We start from the raw sequence: 23,158 nt of genomic DNA on the forward strand, positions 1-23,158 counted from the left end.
TGAAATGTTTGGATGAATCTTCATTATTTATCATAACAGAGTAGATGAATCTGAACCATACAGCTTGTGTCGTATCATTTGTGTGCCAGTGACAGTGAAATGAGCCAAAGTGCATACCTGTTCCAGATTGAAGATGTGGTTGTTGAAGTAATACTGCAGCTGCTCGTTTGCATAGTTTATGCAGAACTGCTCGAAGCTGTTGGTCTCAAAGTCCTCAAAGCCAAAAATATCCAGGACACCAATAGACAAGCACTAGAAAACAGGAACATGAACACCAGCTTAATCAGCGAGAATCAGAAAGGGGTGTGTATATAACATTTCACGACCAATCATGAGCATCAAACACTTGCAGCACAACTTTGTGCTGTCCTAGGTGTGTGCTGATGCATTTTGTGTGCGTGTACAAGTGTTTATGTCTTACTGGTACAGATTCCTCCATGTCTTTCTTGTTGAGCAGAGCGTGATTGATGCGCAGGACAATCCAGTCAAACAAGGCGCTGTACAGAGATTTAGCCATGGAGTCTCTGGCTGTGATCGCCTGATGGGAGAAAGAGTAGGTTGTGACTTCATCAAAGGATTAGGTGTGTTATCATTAAAGAGAAGGAAGCAGATACACAGGTGTTCAGATGGACACTGTTCGACTAATGAGAGGTAAGACTGGAGCGTACCTCAGAGTGGCTGTAGGGGAGGATCAGCTTGTCATTGACTGTCACGGTCTTCCTCTTGGTCAGTGCCTCGACCAGCAGCTCCTCTTTAACCTGACATAGTCACCCACAGATTAATGATGACCGCCACACACAACTAGCCAGACGCTGTGAAGTACGGTCATACAAGGTTACCTTAAGAAGGTCGGAGAGTGTGGCCAGGACTTCTGGTGGTCCAACATCCAGCCCCTCATCTCTGCCTGTTGACTTCTTCCTGTAGGTCACGTTGCCCAGATACAAGATGGCAGAAAGCACAGAAAAGATCCTGCAACACAGTCATAAAAATGTCATGAACTGAAAGCAACAGAGAGTCATATGACACATGGTGGAACTATGCTGCTTTTCCTTCTGATCATCTGTTTATGTTCAATGACTTGTGAACTGAATAGAGGCATTGTACGTGGCAGTAACTGCACAGTCTCTAATAATCGGCCAGATTAGCCCATTAGATGTAGATATTGTTGCGCTTTGAAAATGATCTTTGACGTAAATTGTGTTTCTGATAATGTGACTTGATGTCAAGACCAAAATAACCAGGATTTACCACATGTCAGAAAGTACATAAGGCCCTTAACTACACGGCTTTGCTGATTCACTTACTGTTTCTTGGTTGCAGGAAGGAATCCCACCATTTCCATGGCCTGCTGCAACCTTTCAAATTCATGATGCAAGTCTTCCCCATCTTCTATCTTAAAATTTTGCTACAAGGAAAGAGGACAGTGATGTATGAAAATAATAAATGAAAGCCAAGGCACAACACAGGCAAACAAGCAAACAGGCCAAGAACAGAGATGAATGAAAAGCGGGGCAAGAGAAACAGGGGACAAAAGACAAGTGAGAAGACAAAGACTCCTTCATTAACATGCAGTACACATGTGTGCAGTAAGCTGGGACTGTATACTGCGGCTTATTCAAATGGTTGGCAGCCTTGAACACAAGGTCCACTCAAAGTGAATTAGTGTTGCTTATTAGGTCAGATCACAGACGTGTTATAGTTCATTAACACAACTTTAGAGTTATTTAGTGGGTTGAACTAGATGGGGAAGAAGGATTTTAATGGAGCAGACTAGTTATTTTTGCAGGTGTTTTTTTTTGCAACTGGATACACCATGAACTGCTGGATGTGATGGTGCAGCACTGTACCTGCTTGAGGTAGAAGTATTCTTCAGGTGGCAGCAATTTAAACTCCTTCCTTTCTTCCTGTGAGGCCCCCACCAGCAGGTAGTAAAATACATGGTAGTTCCTGAAAAGAAAAAAAAACAACAACGTACATGCCTCATGAATAATGTTCTTAACTGAGATACTGCTGTCAGTTCCTTTACACTATTTGGTGAATTTATTCTCAATGTCATCCTCAGTTTATTTGTTTGATTATTAAGTAAGCACTTATTAGTGAATATGAGCTTAGTCCACGTTTATGATCACACACAGTTTTGGTGATAAACCATGAGTCAACACAAGGAAGAAGACAATGTCTGGAGCTGAGCGATGTTTTCCACTTGAGCTATCAGTAGGCAGGTAGATAGACGATAGGTCTTTGTTGTAAAAGCACATGGGAGTAATGAGTTTCCACACTTATCACGAAGAAACAATGACATCACACAACCGACTCACCACCTGACAAGACAAGACGCACTGACAACAGCAACTGTAGGCTAGGTGATTAACAGCACTCTGTACAGACTGCTCGTAGGAGGAAGGTTACAGAGACAGACTTGTCAGTGGAAGGAGAATCTGCACAGGAAACTACTGAATGAATGAGTAATCGTCCTCCCCCTCAAACCAACTACAGTATGTTTAGTACAAGGCATCGAACGCATCAGCTGAGATCTTCAATGTTACGAGCTGATAAAGAGAAATAGGCTTGCTGTGTAACAACTGTTTCATTATTTCCACCTTGTGACTGAATGCATGTATTTTATGAAACCATTTATACTGATGTCAGGCTTATTCATTGATTTCGCTGATTAAATTGTTACCATTAGACAGGAAGCAATCTGTTCTTTGACCTATCCATCACTGAGATTTATCCCTCACCTAGCAAAACAGCAGTGGAGGATTTGGCCACTCCCCCAACGCTGAATTTCACAATTAACAAAGCCCAAAATGTGTCTATTAGTCACACAAGTAGTAACAGACTAGCAGGAGACTGTAGTGAATGTGGCTATGAATAAGGGTATGCGTGACGAGTGTGATCATCTCTTTCAGAGATAGACAGATATTTTTTTTTTATTTAATGTATTTTCACTTTCAAATAGTTATTTCTGAGCTTACCTCACACTGAATTAAATCAAGCTGTGTCCATGGCTTTGTAAACTTTTGTGTATTGTTATGTTGGTTTTATTATTACCTGCTGCTAAATTCACTGAGACAGTGACTGAATGCAGTGGGAAACATTTCTTAGTTTACTATATAAGTGGAACTTCATATCCAACTATCAGGGGCACCTGGGAGAAACTCCCCATTTTTATTCAGAAGGCCTCATGAAGAGGGGGCAAGAGGTCAAGACTCGCCCCATCCCTCCTCACCTCTCGTTGTGCTCTCTGGACACCAGGCGAGACTTCTCCAGGAGGTACTTCTCCACCACAGCCCTAAAAGACAGCAAGAAAAAAACAGTGAAGTGGGGGACAGGAAAAAGAAGAAAGGGAGCAAAGAGGACAATCACTCAGCACTAAAGGTCCCTCATCCACGACTATGTGTGTGTTTATGTGTGTTTGTGTGCGCGTGTGTTTGTTTTTGGGGTCATAAGCAAAAGTGGGCTGTAATAAAGAAGGGAGGAGCGGGAGGGGAAGTGAGGACAGATGGGTGGAACAATCAAAGAACGCGCAAAGCATGAGATACGGTCAGATGTGTGCAGCAGCAGCAAACCACAGACAACTGTGGCACTCACTTATGTCATTGTATAGAAGATAGAGACAGAGAAGACTGCACGCTGCTACAGGGCTCCAGGAAAAAGCATAGGTACACTTTCTCTGCCGCCATGAGATGTGCAGTTTTGAAAGCAGCAATATTCATGCACTGCACCAGGCCAAGGCCATAAAGTTGTCTAAATCAGATTTTATAAGTCAGACCTGTTTTTTCTATTGCCAAGCAAAAACAACACTGACGCCAGTCCTCATGACTAAGAATAGCTATGAGAAATGTAGTTGTGTCCATCCGCTAAACCTCAGACCAACGACACAGAGCTCATACATCAGTTGTATATATATCTACCAGTTGACATCCTCTGTGATGAGTGATATTTGTTGTAGGTGTTGTGGCTGCAGACTTGACCGCAAAACACTATTCACATTGTTAGACAGGTGCAAGAATGACATGGGAAGTATTTTATGCTTTTGAGGGCGCTGCCTTACAGGCACCCTGAGTAACTGGCAGGAATTCAGAGTAAGCTGCCCTGCACATACTGATATATGTCTGACAAATATCTCTTGAACCAATTATACATAGGCACCAACTGTTAGAAATGCTTTTGAAACATCTATAAATACATTCAACATACAGGATGTAGAGTCCGGTGCTGTGAGACATCTGTGCTCGCTCTATATGTGTCCCATATTTTATCATTTGTTTCAGTGAACCGCCACAGGACAAATGAATGGCCACTCTTTAAAATAGGACAGCATAGATGCCAATGGTAGTTTCAGTGGAGCCTACATTCAAATTGGTTATAAAAACAATGAAGTTTACATGCATATATATTCATATATATTCGCCATTGTTCATCAAATCATATATAATTGAAAAAATGTATAAATGTTTGAGGTGGGTCTGGCCTTGTAAACATATATCATTTGGATAAAGCTAAGAGTCCATGTTCATTATATTGTTGTAACTTCAGCATCTTTTAGTTAATAACTGACCAAACTGTGACAGTGTCCAAACATGCATATACCCTCACACACAAGGAAAAATACATGTCCTGCTCTGACATTATCCACTCACACACCTTCTCTAAAGTGTGTGTTTTGTGGCTCTCCTCCATCTCACTCAGATCCCAGTGAGCAGCAATGCACAGACCCAGAAAAAGCATAAAAGCATCCCGTCTGTCAGTTAGTCAGTCCACTCAGAGAGCAGACCAGAGCGGAACAGCAGCCTCCCCTTTGTTAATCTCCTCTATTGACTGCCTGAATGGCTGCCACTGGAGATGGAGAGATAGACAGGCCGCCTTTGTTAAGTCCACAGACCAGAGCTGTGACGGCCTTCTGAGTCTTTTACTGTGATACTATGTGAGACTTTCAGTTTGTTTTGAGTGAATTTAAAACCTTCTGCATTTCCTTGTTTAAGAAGCTTCACTTGGTAGCCTCTGCCTGGACTGTATTATAGAACATTATAGAACAGGTAAACACTTGAGGCCTGGTGCCATTAGAGATAATCAACCTGGGAGCCTACTCACTGCAGTGCAGAGCAGCTGTCGTCACAGGCTTAATTTATTTTGAAGGCAGAAGAAATCTGGTTGTAGACCAGTTAGTTCTTCACTTTATACTCAGTGCTCACTGCAGGCCTTATATTTTGACTCCTCCACAATTAAAGCATAGCATGTTGCCTTCTAAGACACCTTATTGCGCAGCTGCTTGTGAGGAAACGAGGAAGTGAAAAAGTGACACAGCAGAACAGAGGTTGATGCAGCTCCTCACCAGAGTCTGACCGCTAAGAAAAAGGAAGGACGAGTTAGTGGTTGAAAGTTTCAGTCCACATACGCACTGCATATAGGAAGAACCACATGACCTGCCATAATAAGTCTAAAGAGGAAGGCTTTTTGCTTTAGAGAGGTAGAAGATCTCTATGACAAGTTAAAGGAAGCAGAAGCAGAACATGAAAACAATGATTTAAATGTCCCGACAGGGGATGTTTCACACATACAGACAGTGACGTGCATGCGTCAGGAGTTACTTACCCTCTGACCACTCCACTCTCCAGATAATTAACCTGGATGAATTTTCCAAAGCGGCTGGAGTTGTTGTTGTGGGCTGTCTTGGCGTTCCCGAAGGCCTGACAGAAAAACAAGACACATGTAAAATATATTTAATCTCTTTATCAAATAATTCAGCAGGGCCACTTCTTAAAACGTAATGAGTAAAGCATGCGGTAACAGAGAGAATGGAAGCTGATCACTTTTTCAGACAAGAGAACAGTGCTATCAGGTTTGATCTGAGCGAATAAATAACCCACTCGGATGCAGCATCACCACCAAGCGTCGCCTGAATGTTTAGATCCCCTGCTGCTCGCTGATGTTTTGAAACTCCACTGCGAATGGTGTTGTCATTCAAACCATATATGGTGGTGCTCGGAGAGCAACAACAGAATCTGAAGAGGAGTGTACTTTCATGTAAGTGCCTCTATCAGTACACTGACTGAAGTCAACAAAAACAAATCTCCATGGCAACAAAGGAACTGAATAGCGCAGGGGTTAAATCTTGTTTTTACAAAGCAGCTGAAACGGCAGAAGGGGGTGGGTTTGAGAGACTGCGTGTGTGTGTGTGTGTGTGTGTTGGGGGGTCTTAGGAGGGGCTGAGCATCTGCAACTCGCCTCCTCCTGCCCTCCTCTAACTCTCTCCCCATTCATCTTCTTTTCTTTCCTTCTTTAATATGAGTTGCTCTCACTGTGTATATCAGTGTGTGCACACGAGCAGGAGAAGAGAGAGCATAGGTCAGCGATGATAAATGAGGCCGCCGCTCTGTATGGCCGTGTCAGATGAGAATCAGAAACACGGGCTAATTCTAATGCAGCCTGAGGCGGAGAGAGCCCAGTCACCAGGCCTCACTGAGGGCCCCTGTTTATTGCATTGATACGGTAACAGAATAGCACTCTCTTTTTTCTTCATGATGAGCATGTTCACATGGTTACAGATACACACACACACACGTAACAAAAGGCCACCGCAGGGGAAGTTGACTCAGTGCATGTTAAATAGGAGCCACATTGTATTTTCCAAAGCAGTTGCAGGGTGAATTTGATACAGTGGTGTTGGGGTTGATTGGTGTATGGGGCAAATTCAAAAACACACACATACACAAATACACACATCTACAGGGTCTGAGTGAGATTCCTTAGTCTGCACCGTTGACCTATTTTAGTTGTTGCTGCAAAAGTAAGCCTTCTGCATTAGCTCTGGTGCAATTATACTTTCATTTTAACATATTTTGCGCCAAGATAGTGTTGCACCAACTTTCAGTCTACTAAAACCATCGAAACTAAATGTGAGGGAATGAGGCAAGAGTTGTTGCTTGTTGATGGATGATGAAAGAGATACCGACTTGTCTGTGAATTACGTTCAGTTTAACCCAAACTTGTCCAGACAAGGCTTCTATCCACCCCTTCCCCATGCTTTATCTTAGCTTCTTTTCTGCACGTGTGTGCGTCGGTTATCAAAACATTTGCTTGACTTTTGTTATTTGTGTTCATGGAGTACCATGACATTGCTTCGGTTCCAGGTCTCACTGTGCCCAGTGCCATCCTGAATCCCCCTCTTTCACAATCCTTGCTGCAAAGAGGACCCTGGGAAATCTCTGCAAATCCCAGGCCGCTGCACCACGCAGGGAATTCTAAACATGTCACAGCATCATTCGTATTCAAACATGCCTATCAGCGGACCGGCTGATTGGCTGGAAGGCTCAGCAGGTATGAGGAAGCAGTTAGCCAAACCACATCCATGGAACGTCACGGTCTAAAGGGCACTCTTATAAAATACAGTTTGCGCTCAAAGCAGTTTATGAAAGAAAAGAACAATGGGAGGGAGAGAGAGAGAGAGAGAGAGACATAGAGAAAGAGAGGGGGCTCAGCAAACTGCAGTGTGTACATATGTGCATCATCTTAGGACACAATGCAGTCTTGACCAGAACTACCAGTATGAAGTCCCGCCTCCTCCCTCCACATACACATACTAGGGGGAGTGTCCGTTAAACGGTGTAGTTTATGAGTTGTTTGACTCAACAAGCAAGTTGGGTGGACTTGAGAAAGGAAAATTATATACTTTAAACATGCCTTAAATACTGCATCTAGTATAAACTTGTTCACCCAAATAATAGTTTTGCTTTTGAGAAACAACTTCTATGATGGTTGTCTTATTTCCTTAAATCTTGCAGAATTTCAACATGGAAAGCAAAATTGAAAGAGGAGAGCACTATTTAGTAACCAGTAAAAACGCACTGGTACTGGCTCTTAGTGCTTCATCCTTAAACGTCTTTCTGCTCAAAAGCGCTTCAGTTAAACGTTTCCACAGGCGCTGCCAAGGCCCTGACACAGACACCTCACTACAGCTTGGATACACCCACAAAGAACTCTAAATAATCCAACTGCCACAAAGACAGTTCCCACATTCACAGCGGACAACGGCAGTCGCTCATTCAAAAATGGATCAAACTTCTAGGTGGACATGCTTTCAGCTACAGAAAACCCACAACGATGTCAGTTGTATTCTCACTTGAGTTTTTACACTCAACAATTTCAGGTTTAATTAAAAAAAGCAAGCAGTAAAGGGATGGACTATAGCACACAGTCACTAGTAGCCGTAATGTTGAGGATAAACACCAGTGGTACTTAGTGACAAAATAATAATCACTGGTTGTTGTTTGAATGAGGAAAATGCTTTTGTGAGATCACATGTTGTTGGCAGTAAATCAGTACAACCACATCTCTACACAGTTCTTCTTCTATGCTTGGCTTCGCTTCAAGCTGCCAGTATATCCCACCAACTGCACTTAAACCCCTGAGCTTAACTCATCTGAATTGCCAACAAAGGACTGATTCTTTGAAGTGTAATCAGCATCAATGGCGCTCTGAGGGGCGGCTCCTTTGATTCAATGATTGTGAATGTTCCACAGAGTGCAGCTCTGCCAAGAGATTTCATGAATTCATTGCATGGAGGTCACAAATAAAGATGAATATTTATCAATGCTTTCTTTTGCCATGAACACAATAGCAATATTCATACTACAGAATTTTAGACGAACTAAAATGAACTAAAAACAATTAGCCAATATGTAATAGAGCAAGTAAATAGGCCAATTATTTGCTTGTTCCACTGTCGCAACTTGGGCTGTTACTTGGACAAAACTAGGATTACGATGATGATCTGATTGTGATTGATTTTCATGATTTTATATGGAGCTGACTGATTTAGAACAAATTAGATTTTTGTTTCAATTCTAGACAATCAAGTACAAATCTCTCGGACAAATATTTGTATATTAAGGATGTTAGTTATATGTAATATATTATTAGTATATCTGCATAATAAAAGTTAGCCGTTTTCTCAGTTACATGCTGTTAATGTGAAGTTGTAGAAGTAAGAAAGTATCAATTTGCATTCACAGCAAATCGGAACAAATCTGCCATCAATGTTTTAACATTCTTGAAAACTGTGTATGATGTCATGATAAACAAGGATTAAGTCACTCCAACAGCAGTGGAAATTCACTTCTACTGAAAGCAGAATAGTGGAAATAAAAGTGGAGGACCTGCTGGTTGGGGGGAAAGTACTATAATTACTTCAGCATGAAATAGTTGATTGTAATAGATGAGCTATTATTAGCATCTATTATTAGACTGGAAAGCAAATTAGACACTTCCACAAAGTTATTTTACTGTAGCTTTGCCCAACTGTGCAAATGATTAATAAAATAAAATAAACACATTGTGAACTCATTATTAAATCTGAAGCCTATTAACTTCATCGTATCTACACAAAGCAAGGCCAAGAGAGGGTCGACCATCTGTTTCACAATAAACTGTCCAGTCGTCTATATTTTAGGTACAACACTTAAAAATGCTGACACACAGGCAACAGCAAAGATAACTGTGCAAAGAGGAACAGCTGTGACAAAGGGAAGGAGTCAGGAGTCATTCGGTCTAGAACAGACCACGATCTGCACAGAAGGAAACAAAACATTTTCTTTGTTATTTATCTGCTGCAAGAATTTCAGCAATTCAGACGATTAAAGCAATCTAGACACAGTGCTTAATGAGTGCTTAACCAAATTCTTAAAGTTAAAGTTTAAGCAAAAGGACATATATGAGATGGACATTTTCAATAGTTCGAGTAAAGTCTTCAAGTACAAGTTTTGCTCCTTTTGCGGGTTGGTGTTTTACCAGATTGGAGACATTTCAAGTAGCTCCACCCATGTCTAGATGGGTACCACATCAAACCCCAGCTTGTGGTGTGGTCACAGTACCATGAATAGACCCTGAAGCTGCTTGAAGCCAGCTGCTACATGTCAGCTGCTTATGGCCCGTAAGGAGAAACATGCCCTGCTCTTTGATAAGATTCTGACCAGTATGATTACAGGAAGTCCTCTGTTTATGAGATGACCAATTCATGGGAATGACACAGACACTTAAAGGCAGTAATGCCAGCTTTTCCCAGACTCATAGACAATGACACCCGGCCTGAATAACTACCCATATGAAGTGTTAAACAATGGATTAGCAGACAGAATGGCCAGCTACTCCTCTGCACTTCCTGAACAACAATGCAATACTCTGATCTATCCACACCCCTCAACGCTCTGAGCTAACAGTAGAGAGAACTACTGCCTTTACTTCCCGTGTCGTAGCTGCTTCCTGTTAGAGGGTTCCGGATGATAGGAACTTCCTGTCTGAAGCTGCGAGACAGGGTGGCATGGCCGAGGCCAGAGGCTTTGAGAAGGGATGTGTACTCAACTAGGATGTGGACTGGGATGTTTGCCTGATTTTATTTCAGGTTGTTGTATAACATGACTAAACTAATTTACTTGATTGTTCTAAATATCAGTCTTTGTTTATGTGGTCTATATTGCGTGACAGCCAACGTACACAATACTGGTATTACAGCAGGTAACTAAACTAACTGGATGAGAGAATAAACAATAACATACCTTAAATAAGTATTTTTTTATCCCCAAGGAAGACAGACATGTTCAGGGATGTTTAGCCAAAATAGATTTCATTCTTTAACAGAAAAGGGTCATAATGTCAGAAAGACTAACAAAGCGGCTTAACTGGTAATTCATCTTATTCTTTTAATTCAGATGTCTTTCTTCTCAGTGCTGCACCAGACGGGAAGTAATCTCTGTTTTTAAACAATGCAAAGCAGATGTTTTTGTTTTGTTTTGTTTTTAACTCAAATGATCTTACCATCCTTAAGCCCACACATCAACTTTCAACTTTTCATTTCCATAAGTTTGTCCTATAGTCTTTCTCAAACACAGCTTTCAGACACTTAACATAGAAAATAAATAAATTAGTTTAACAGTTACAACAATGCAAGAAAAACTGCATAAACACATCTCCAATGTATAATGTCTTCCAAGTATAGAGCAACGTGCTGAAACAGAGGCAGGCTCTGTTAACATTAAGAGTAAATAGGCTTCAAACTCAGAAGAAAACGGAGACACCACAAGATCCACGTAACAGAGGATCAACCAGTTGAACCAGTTCACAAACGGAATACTCATTTAGAGTTGGTGAGTTGTTCTGCAGGAAGAAGCCTTATTTGTTCAGGCCGCAGGAAGTGTTGTAGACAATCATTCCTTTGCCAACACTATTTTGAAGACAAATGAAGAAAATGAATAGAATACAACTTGAAAAACGTCCTACACTAAAGTAGGACAGCAGCTTTTCCAAAAGGTTCCAGGTTGGGGCCATTCATCTGCCAGCAACGCAGCGCTCAGCCAGAATCCAGCACCACAAACCATGATCTCATCTCCTCAAAATGTGACCCAGGCCTGGAGACCTCCCCTATAGCTTGGGGATACACACACACTCTTCACCACTGTAATCTGATCACCTCCCGGGACAAAAAAGAACCAAATTAAATCCATTTGTTAAAGCAGAAATTTGGTTTCTAAATATAGTAGTCTATTTTCTATAAATAAGTCTATATTTGTGTTGTGTTAACAGCTGGTAAAATGATTTCCACTGTAAAGCAACATTTGCTTCTTGTCAGCCATCTTAGGAGCTTGCCACAAAAGTTGGCGACTGGTGCAAAACACAATCTCTTCATGTAAACTAACTAGGAGGGAAAATGCCACAGCCTCCAACTTTTCTCAGTAGAATGCACGTTTAGATGCAAAAAGAGTGCCAAGAGGAAATGCACAACTGTTCAATAGCAAAGAATGATTGCATGACTGATCCCAGATGCAATCCAAACTTCCTCTACTGACCAGGCCAGCAAAGACTGAACCCGTCTCCCTGTCTGGCTTTGCAACCACAACTCTGGACTGGTCTACATGCACCACATACTGCATTATGCGAGTAAAAAACGGCAGAGTGACAGCGTGTCTGCCAAAGGGACCAGAACTCTGCTGATGGAGGGGGAAAATAAATCCATCGCCTCCCCCATCTCCCCTCAATCTGCCGTCCGGAACCGAAGAATCTGACAGACTGACACGCATCAAGGGACCAACGTTGCGCTTATTTAAATGATTCTGAAAGCAGCAGCAGTTCTGTGAGTTGAAGCTCCAATATTGAGCCAGATGGTTTAAAAACGATAGAGATTTGATAGATTACAGATGCATACACCATACCTGCAAGTTAGCGTAGCCACACAGACTGTATTCTTGGCATTAAGCCTGAAGTCAAAATGTTGTTGTCACGTTTAATTCCCAAGTTTTGTATCCTCTAGTGAACTAACTTTCTCAGATTAGGTGGTTTTCACTTGTATTTTGCATAAACCATGTGAATTTGAATGATTTTTGAGAGAGGGCTTCGTGGTGTGATTATTTAATCTATTCCTTTTATCATATTCCGACCATATATCTCAAATAACACACATGATTCCTCTCAGACATACTGTAACATGACCAGGGGTCGCACACTTTCATTCCACCAGACCACAGTGGGGAGAATCTATACCATTATGAGTTGAGTTAAACTGTCAGTGATGGGGGGCCTACACTACAGAGTACACAATGCATAACCACCTCGAGTATGAGAGTAGCACTTAAGTAAATGCTCAAAACGACGCTGCTTGAAGACTGACCAGAGGTAAATTCTTCCATATGCAAAAGTGGAAGAGACCCTATTTCTTATTACAGAGAAGAGAGTAAACAAAATGAAGTCAACTCTGCCACATAGTTCAGGGATTCAGTTTAAGAAAATGAAATGCCATCTGGTAATTCACCCTTCATAATGCAACCACTTTAGTAAAATCAATGTAAACGCTAACAGATGTTTACTGCCCTGCACATACTGTCTCTGTCACCAGACAAGAGAGGTGTAGTTTGCAATGTGCTCTGGCTATTTGTCTGCAGCATAAAAATATTCTTCGTGGCTTTCTAAATGTAAGCTTTCAGTCTATGATGAGACCACATATAGTGCTTTTCTAAATGACCAACAATACAAAGTACAAAACAGGGCAAATAAAAACGAGGTTCGCTAACAAAGTCAAAGTGTGCATTCTGAACATGAATGCATGAGTGAGGAAAGAAAGGTTTAATCTGATAAGCACTGCCTTTTACTGTGTTAGAGAAAGACAGTGAACCCGTCTGTTTGATCAGACAGCTAGGTAAAACAGATGCACTGTGTTTATTTGATTTATAATCCATATGCCGGACCAAGTCTGTGCACCATTATGATATGATGCAAAATTAAAACTTACAAAGTTTCAGTTTGGTTATAGGCTAGTTCTTGTTCAGCTGCAGAAAGATCGTCAGTACAAGAATCACATTTCTCACAGAGCAGAAAGCAGGAACAAGAGCAAAGTCACCTGACTGAAATGCAACAAAGACACTTTTGGTCAACAGCTCCAAACTGCATTAAAGTTGTTCCATATCTGTGGTCAAAAACAGAATACAGAAACGTGGGGCTTTACCGTTGCCATTAAACATTATCAGAAACATCAGTGTTTGCTAAAGCGAGATAGGAAACCAACCAGCAGCCCTATCTTGTCTAGATTCCCGCAGCATTTCATAGACCAACATTTAATGGGTAACAAAGCAACTTCCTCTCCTGTTTTTTTTTTTTTTTTTTTTTTTTTTCATTTCTTCTTTCTGGGTAGACTGTAGTTTTTGCACAGACTATATGGTCTATTTTCTCAGCCCACGCAGCAGTCTGGAAATACATTTGCTAAGCACAGGTTCCGATACTTTCACCAAATGTTTTATCATTCATAACTACATATCTTTCACACCAGGAAATAACCTCCATATATAAGCCACTATATTTGACATCTTGTATGTGTGTCTTCGCGTGCTCTAGCACAACCATGAGTCAGTTTCCATGAAACACTCTCACTGCTGGACATGAAACGAAAAGAGAAAAACAATTCACACTTGACTCATAAATAACAAACAGATCATGTGCATCGTGAGATCATTTCAGCTTGATTGCTCAAATGCACAGATAAGATACTAAATGCATCGCAAGTCACTATTTCCCTTACTTAATCCATCTTTGACCCTTTCTTTAGCTGTCTGTGCCTTGTTCAGAACACACAGTGGGTTTTGTACCCCGACCAGATCAGGACACTAGGGTTTGATCCACAATGGGTCACTCTAACACACACAAGATGAGCTGACTTTCAGATAAAATGTCCTGTTTATTTATATTCTTACTCCAACATGTTACCATCTTACCTCCAGGACAGGTCCAGCTCCCAAAATGGTCCTCTCCACCCCACTGGCATAGCCCTTCTGGCTAAGTGCAGTCAGGCAGTGGATCAGGAAGTTGGTACTCTGGGTTTTGCCAGAACCACTCTCTCCAGAGATGACGATGCACTGGTTGACCTTCTTCCTGAGCATAGCATAGTAGGCCACGTCTGCAATAGCAAAAATATGAGGCTCCAGTTTGCCCAGCTGGTGGTTCTCGTACATCTTGACATATTTAGGGTTGTAGATGGACAGGAACTTGAACGGGTTGATGGCAATAAGGATGCTCCCTGCATAGGTGTAGATCTTCTTCTTGTAAAAGCGTGTGCGCAAGTTGTTTAATATGCTGTCCTCACTGAGGCCAGGGAGGTTGCAGAGGTCTGCAAAGTCATCTTGGGGAGGGGGGAGGAAGCCCCTTGCAGCCAGCCGTTGTGCCTCTTGTTCCTTTGACAAGGGTGGGAGGTGGACATAATGGATAGAGCCATCATGATTCCTCTCCTAGATCAAATGAAAACAAAAGAAAGAACGGTTTACTGCTTAAACTGTCACAATGACTTTCTGAGAAAGTTAAATTTAGTTTCATGAAACCAGGAAAAGCTGTACTGAACTTTTTACTTCTGTCTTTCCTTGTATTCTATTTTTTTCATGTGAAACTTATTATCTGGGCTCGACAATTCACTTTTGCTTCTCATTACATGGCAATAAAGAGGAAGAAAGAGAGCAGACGGAAGCAGAATGCAAGAAGAGTGGGAGGACTTCTCCACATTCACAGTCACTAGGTATAAGGTGAACGCTGTGGGTCAACTCTACCTGTAGCAAGAAGTAAAAACCAAGACTCTGAGGATGTTGCTCCTGGGCTTTCCGAGGCCACAGCAGAAACCTTTGAACTGGCAAGTCTCCGGCTTCCAGTACCCACTCTTCCCCACCACATTCCTTCACCTCTGCCAGCACATACAGACGGCCAGGGTCCAGCCCCAGTGCCGTAGCAGCATCCGAGATCACAGAGGCTGCTGTTGCATCCTTCTGCACTCTGATGAGCAGATAAAAGATTCATTAATGGCAATTTACATTCCACAAGCAAGTATTACAGGTCCTGCTATTTAAATAACTTAAAATCTACATTGCCTATGCTTAATTGAAATTCTCCAGATGCAACACTGTGGGACACTTACCTAAGGCTGCAGCAGGTGGAGGACTGGGCAGCCAAGCGTGGATAGATCTGGAGCATGTATGAGCGGCCATCATGATCGTTGGGGCTAACTAGCCCGCCTCCCCCTCCTCCTCCACCTGCATTCGTTGCCATGGTGGCAGCGCCATCTCTGACACTCATCCTGGGCCAGGGGGAGTGGCCTCAGCATGCCGCACCCACTGCTTCGATCTCACCACACAGCACCTGAAGATGACAGAGCAACTGATCAGTAACAATTATTTTCATTTCATATTTTCATTACAAGCACAACACTTCTAAATTAATGTTTAGGACAGGACTGCTGTCACGCCAGCAATTACTTATCTTGTTCTAATACAGCCTGGAGAGGATGGCCTTGATAGGAAATACTTTGATGACATGTTGGCTTTCTAAAAGCTTAAAGCATGCGTCAATACAAGTTTGAGCAAGGATTTTAAAAGGCTAACAAAATAGATGATTTTCAAACAAAGTCCCAAACCACACGTGAAGTTCATCTGCAGTATTTGGCCCTTAACATTGTATATACAGCCACAAAGATCTGTTTTGAAAAGAGGAATAAAAGTTTGATAGGTCTTAAAATAAGAAACAGCTAACAGAATCCTGTGACGTCGCATCCTACCACGCTGCTGAGTATCTTCAGCATTTTTCTTTGCATTCACAAAAAGATCCTGCATTACATGCCACTATCAGTCTTATAGGAACGACAACAAAAACACAAGACATTGGGGACAAGGCCTAAAACCTCAGTCTATTGTCACTTATCCATAAAACGTTTAACATTGTACTTTATAATCCTGAATTTTAAAAAAATGCAAAACATAAACCTTGTTTTTTCTCAGCTAATGCTAAAAAAGAAAGCGTATGTGAGGAGAAAAGATATCAACATAAAAACTGTGGTGTGGTTAACAACAGATTTAGATTATCAGTTAGTTTCATTAGTGAGTGTGAGAGTGAATGTTTGTCTGTCTCTCTGTGTTAGCCCTGTGATAGGCTGGAGACCCGTCCACGGTGTCCTGTGAAAGGCGGGGGCTCCAACACCCCCGCAGCCCCTTCACAGGACAAATATATGTTATAGAAGAAGGAGAATGAGAATTATTTTGATTATATTATATTTAATGGAAAAAAGTCTAATAGTTAACTGTCAAACAGAACTCAGGAATTCATAAACTCATTGATGGAACTCATGAAGAATGCAAAGTCTTGACATGTGCATTGTTGTCACAACACACGTAAATGGCTTTCCGTCTGAAACGCAATGTTGCAGCTGCAAATGCTGCATCTAAACTCAACCCTTCCGCTCTGTGGTAGCAACCAAGTCACAAAAACAGAGAACGCTGAGGGTAAACCACAAGTGGTGTAATGACTGCACACTATTCCCTTACAAACGCAAGACACCTGAAGTATGATGTATAGCTCGGTGGCAGAATTAAGTAACTAAAGTGGCTCTTCACCACAACAACTCCTCTCTCCATGCATGGATGAGCTGATTTTCTCTCACTGGCTTGGTCCCAAAGCAAACTTTCTTAGACCCTCACAGAACCCCGAGCAGACCACTGTGAACAAAGTAAAGATTTGTTCAGTCTTCCTGTGAAAATCACTGGTTTCCTCGTCAAGGTGAAACTGCCTTAAAGGGTGAACTGTACTACAATGAATGAATTGCATGACTGACGTTCATGCCATACCCTTCACTGAAAGCAACACAAACTCTTTCATGTAACAGCTACACTGTTGACAGGAAGGGACTTGAAGGTAAGAAAGGCTGTTAAAAGCATTTACAAGGTATTTAGTATTTACACAAAAGTTGAGATAAGGTTGAGTAGGAGTTCACGGTATAATTAACTTTTTGTGAGTCTTGTGCTACATGGGCTATTGTCAGTGTTTCCCCCACCATTATTTTAGACACAACGCCCCCATCTCCACATTAAGATCAACTTTATCTTATTTAACTTTATTTTCTATAGTGCCAGATCACAACAGAAGTCATTAAAGGTTACCTTTCCTATAAATATCTTGTTCTTTTATTTAACAACCTAAATATGATGACATGTCATTTCTGTTTCTACATGATTGCACGTTTACAATTCTCCTTAGTTCTCTGTATAGAGCACGGCTGAGTTCATCTCTGATGCAGACACACAGTCACGTGCACACACATACAGACGAGCACACTCCCATCAGTGGACAGACACTTTGTGTTGGAAAATATGTCGCATGATCAACCCCCTGAAAAAGATTTAAAAGAAAGAAACGCATTATTCCTTTAAGTGTTTTTGTCGCTGTCCATCCGCATCAGTACAGAACTATGCAAGGTGAATATGACTGGCACTGAAATCCTCGTACAATGATGCTGCTTCATACAATTGCAAGTTCACCTCAACCCACACCCAAACTACTTATGGTGTCTGTTGCTCTGGTTACTTTGCCAGAAAGGCATGAGGGCAGCTTTTCATAATGAAAAGAAAAGCCCAGCCATCATTATTGATCTATTTAAAATGAACTCAGCAGCACTCATTGTGTTGTTGCGTTTCAAGACTGATACAGTCTAGTATCCAACTGGATCACAGCCAAGAGGATCCAAGTTAATGGTGTCTGAGACAAAATTCAGTGCAGGACAGTGATCTATAGTTGAGTGTCAATTACACAGACAGCCGGGTAAAGTTTGGTCTAAAGATGGATCGTGTAGCTTGACCTTGCATCAGTAATGCATGCTGTCTAAACTGTAAGCTCCCCCCCCCCCCCCCTGAGGGAAAAAGGGACCTGGTTCAAATCGCTGCTATGCACTGCTTTGGTAACCTGATCCTGGGTAGAGTCATGTAAGCACTGAGGCATATAGTTTATCACTTTTGTCATTTAAGCAAAGAAAGTTTATTTTCTCAAAATGAAAAATGTTACAGACTGACAGATGCACAAAATGAGCAGGCCAAGGGAAAAGAGGCGCTCACAGATGTTTGCATGCATTATGAAATCAAGTTCTCAATTTCTCCATTATGGAGTTTGTTTTCACTGAAACTTTCCAGTGAGGGATCAACTGTAACCAACTGTGTCCCAGAGAAATGTCATGAATACACAGAGAATCTATTAAGTAGCTACTACATAAATTAATAGATAAGAGGGTGACTTTTTTAATCTTGTGAAACTATGTCTAGTTGTCTTAACGTGCCAAAGATAATGTTTTGCCTCTTCCTGTACAAGTTGACTGAACTTCTATAAATTAAAGAAAAATCACACAAGCTCTCACAGTTACCACTTTTAGAAGAAATTAACACCTCCACTTAACTAACAATAACACCACAATACACCACAGCATGCTGCTGGTAGCTATTAAGTGTAGAGTGCAAAATGTATGGGACAGGAATTAGTTTTGCTGTTTAACATAAGCAAAGGGACAAAGATCACTACACTACCATGAACTGACCAAATTCAACACACAGCAACAACTATATCTTAACAAAGTTGCCTCTGGAAACATCTAGGTCACAGCAGAAAATTAGAGGAAAACAGAGCAATTTGAGACTCATGAGCTTGTGCCACTGCCAGGCCAGCTGACCACAGTCCCAAAAACATGCAAGTCTGTAAAATGCCACGGCATGCAAAACTGGAGAGACCACAAAGGACAGCGTCATCATTATCCCCCATCATGAGCTCTGTCTGGTTTAAATCTGTCACTTTAACTCCTGAGCTGCTCTTTCAACCAGTTCTATCCGTGTGTAAGAGGAGGGAGTAAAAAGTAGTCATTACTGGCTCAATGGCAAAGGGACACAGGCAGAAGAAGAGATGCAGAAAAAAAAAGCAAACATCTAAAAGTGAGACAGAAAAGAGAGAGACGGGTCCCAGGGGACAATCAAAGGAGACAGAGGCTTTGAGATAATACAGCTTCCTCCCTGCAGAGGAGATCCTCTGTGACGATGCCCAGCATTCCTCAGATAAGACGCTGGGTTGTCTGCTTTGCCTTGGCTTATCCTGGCACTTATGTGCTTACTGGGAGTTGATGGGAAGACACCAGAGCTCAAGGCTACAGCTGAGGGTGGAGAGGGGCTCTTCACCTGCTTACTATGTGCAGGAGGAGGCATTAACAACTAACAAGCTCCTTAAAGCTGACATTCCTTAAAGCAGGTACCGTTCATCCCCGATGAACTCTTTAACATTATCCTACCCAACCCCTCATTATCTGGTGGGCTTTCAGTGAATTAATTCCACTGTTCCAGAGAAATGTCACTGAGATCATTTATTAGTACGCAAAAGTGGAGCACCCCAGGAATAAATTATCCTTTAAATGATTAAAGTGAAAAAAAAGTACAGCAGAAAGCAGAGCATGTTAAGAAGACTTAAATTAAATCCACATGTATTTTTTATTTCACAAAAAAAAAAAAACACCAGAAAGAACGAGCTAGTATTTGTGGGGGGTACACAATGTGGGTACCCTAGGAAATCACTACTTGGATTTTTGCTTTTACTTAGACCACACATGTTCATGCACAGACAGATTTTCAATCCTCTACCTCACAGGAACTATTACAACTGCCTTGGGATCAATATTTCTCTGAGGCGCACTGTTAACACAGACTGTTATGGCACATTTTATAAACTATGTTCCTGACAAGCACAATTGTAAAAGACCAATTATACACACCGTCAAGTCAAGCAGCCTAACTACCAGAACTTGGACAAATAGGGAAAAGAAAAATAGCAGCATAAAACAAGCACATGATTATAACTGGCAGTAAAACAGGAATGTCTCACGTTTTGGCAAAACTGGAATAAGCCAACCAGGTCTCACTCTCCTGCCTCATAACATGTAGCGTGTCTTCTTCATCCACCTTCAAAAACGTCACAAAAAGCTCCACCCAGAGAACAAAGAAGAGGAGGGGGAAGGATCCAGTGTGCCAATTATCGAAGAGCAAAAAGAAATATCTTGCCTTTATATGGACAATTTATCATCTCACTTTGAGATGTATAAAAATCTTAGTGTTACACTCTTAGTGTTCACTGCAGTAAATTTTCTTCCTAATGGACCTCCCAGGACTGACACACAAACTCATATATATATGTGTGTATAGACACACACGCAGACTGTATAAACAGAGCAACCAGTCAGTGGTGAGACACCACCGGCTGACTCTATGATCTGGCAGGAAGTGGATGACTTAATGACTCAAAGGAACAAGACTCAATGAACTAATACTCATCTGCAGTGTTTCTCATTCCTCCTCTCACTCCTTAACTGTGTGGCTCACACTCAATACATGGTTACAGAAAACACCGAAGGAAAGGCATCTGTGATGTCACCAGTGTGCCTGGTCCAAACATGCATTCCTGATAAATGTTATGAGTCAGGGACACTAGCAGCTCTCACCCTGGAAGTAACTAGTCACTGATACGACCATCAGAGAAGGAGAGAGAAGGACATAGATATCTGCTTTTCCAGCGGAAGTCACTATGATTTCAAAAACAACTGCAGCCGAATATACATTGCAATACTTTACGTGCTTTATGATGCCTTTTGATAGATTTTCTTATTTGTTTTCTTTAATAAATAAACTAAAACAAACTAAACTAACACATTTTCACTTGTGTCTTGCAGAATATTATTTTAACCTACCCAGCTGTCAGCACTATATAGGGTATGCACATACTTTTTATGCATCTTTAATGCATAGCTGCAGTGATTGCGTATTGTACTGCATAAACATGGGGGACCTTCAGTCGAGTGCTGTGTCTGAACACATCCCATGTAAGTACAGACTGGGGTTGCTGCTCCGCTGACACATTGCTTATGATACGCCTTCTATATAGTCACAGTGGACTAGCATGAGCGTTGTAGGAGAGATATAGAAATGCAGGACAAAACCTACGCACGTAGCCAACACCAATGCAAATCATTTATGCTTGTGTACTCGATAACTCGTTATACATTTTAGTAAAAATGTATAACTTTTATAAATCTGATATCTTGTACATAATTTAATTGAATAATAATATAAGCTTTGTTGTTTTACTGTGCTTGTAATGATGGATGTCCTGAAGGCTCCGTCAGGCGGCGAAAGTTGAACAATTTGGAACATCTGGGATGCAGTTACATGTTACTACTTTTATTTAGACTGAACTCCAAACATTATAAATTCCCCAGGTTTACGTGCGCTCCTTCCAGGGTGTCTGGCTGCAATGCTGTAGGCCCGGCTCCTTTTCTCTTCCCAGGGAAAGTGGAGCTGGAGCCACTGAAGTATCCATCACCACTACAACTCTCTCTGCATGACCTAATGGAGATGAGAGGAGCTGGCTCTTTGCCAAGTCAGGCAGCATTGTCTTCCGGGCACAATGAGAGACAGAGGCAAAGGAAGTACAGACTCAATCTGTGTACGTCCATTTGTATGTGCTCCCCCTGTGGTTTTTGGCTTATGTTCTGTTAGAAATTCATAAAAGCTCTCAGGATCTGCGTTTTTGAGAGTGATTGCTCCTGTTGCTACTGAGTGGTGCTAAATCAGCCTGAGGCTCTAAAGGAAGTGTAGTTGCACCCAAAATGGCTGTGAATGGTTCAGGGCCCTCCCACTAGTACCATGTGGCCTATTCAAAGATGCAGGCCTTTGTTTAAAAGGACCAAAACCTCAACCAGGGAATTAACTCATCCAACAAACACCAACTGGGCTCAATAAGACAAACGCAGATACAGAGAGAACTGTGAAGAGAGAGTGAAGGAAAAAGAAGAAAAAGGGCACTAAGAGCTCATCTCCTCCCCCATCTATAAGTCAGCCACCAGGCTGGCCAGCCATGAACAATAAAACCAGAGCTGAGGAGCATCTGCTGCCTCCGTCTAAAGAAGGGGATAAAGGAGAGAGGAGCCGCAGGGATCCAGCCTTTGACCTAGTGATATTACCCCATTCATGCTCACGGCCAAAGTTATCTTCCACGAGTAAGCTGCTACAGAAGAAACATAAAAGAGCAAAGAATAACAATGTTAGTTATTGTACTGTTATTGTGTTATTGTGTAACTAAAGTCATGAACATCACCGTTTGATTTCTGTCCCAAGAATGTGACTGCTTGGTCTCCATACTACATGAAGCTCGCCAGCAGCTCGCAGCTATGGTAATAAATTACCATAACTGTGATGGATAAGGAAAATCAATTCTAACATGGTCATCTGAGTGCATCATATTGATCTGTCACTGCCAATATCATGTGTCTGAGTGCTGTATCGACAAAATGAAGCGGGCTGTTGTTCTTTTGCCATCCCTCGGAGGTAGGTATGACCCCGCACTCCCAAGCCAAGCCAGAGAGGTAAACATCCACAGCTGGGGTTGGCTGTAAACACACTGGACAACCAGATTCAAAACAACTCCAAATCATGACTGAATTACTCCTCCAAGCCTCCAAAGTTTGTCCTGTTGTTTCTTGAACCAATCCAAAGTTCACTTTTAGCCACAGCTTTATGAACTCGTACTTCATGTACATTTCCCAGCAGGTCAGTAATCCAGCAGGCCTGGGTACAGCCTTACATTGCTCCATCATGTCTCAACCCGTCCGTCTACCTCAGGTGTACTGCTGTTTTTAACTGCTTCCTCAACTGTGCCCCACTCCCACTATATCTCCTGTCATATCAGCGTCTTTCGGAGAATATCCCCCGAATCCACCCTATAACACCTCCCCTTCAACCCCCCACTGCTCATCCCCCTTCTGTTCCTCGCCGCCTAACATTTGGTACTGCTG

The 23,158-nt window shown here is 41.8% G+C and overlaps 1 protein-coding gene across 15 annotated transcripts in view; it reads right to left on the reverse strand.

Annotated features, from left to right (window-relative positions):
• Nucleotides 1–23,158, reverse strand: part of LOC125009984 (unconventional myosin-IXb) — a 49,361-nt gene that overhangs the window by 16,150 nt on the left and 10,053 nt on the right. For all 15 annotated transcript variants that reach the window (XM_047588313.1, XM_047588312.1, XM_047588309.1 and 12 more), the window contains exons 2-12: nt 15,440–15,660; nt 15,078–15,297; nt 14,256–14,765; nt 5,599–5,693; nt 3,233–3,295; nt 1,848–1,947; nt 1,305–1,405; nt 840–969; nt 669–758; nt 422–538; nt 118–252 (exon numbers count right to left, since the gene is read on the reverse strand). In XM_047588313.1, the coding sequence (XP_047444269.1) occupies nt 118–252; nt 422–538; nt 669–758; nt 840–969; nt 1,305–1,405; nt 1,848–1,947; nt 3,233–3,295; nt 5,599–5,693; nt 14,256–14,765; nt 15,078–15,297; nt 15,440–15,597 (1,719 nt within the window). In that variant the 5' untranslated portion in view covers nt 15,598–15,660. The remainder of the gene's footprint in view (nt 1–117; nt 253–421; nt 539–668; nt 759–839; nt 970–1,304; nt 1,406–1,847; nt 1,948–3,232; nt 3,296–5,598; nt 5,694–14,255; nt 14,766–15,077; nt 15,298–15,439; nt 15,661–23,158) is intronic.

This window comes from Mugil cephalus, chromosome 6 (assembly GCF_022458985.1).
Source record: "Mugil cephalus isolate CIBA_MC_2020 chromosome 6, CIBA_Mcephalus_1.1, whole genome shotgun sequence".
In the NCBI taxonomy this organism is placed as follows: domain Eukaryota; kingdom Metazoa; phylum Chordata; class Actinopteri; order Mugiliformes; family Mugilidae; genus Mugil; species Mugil cephalus.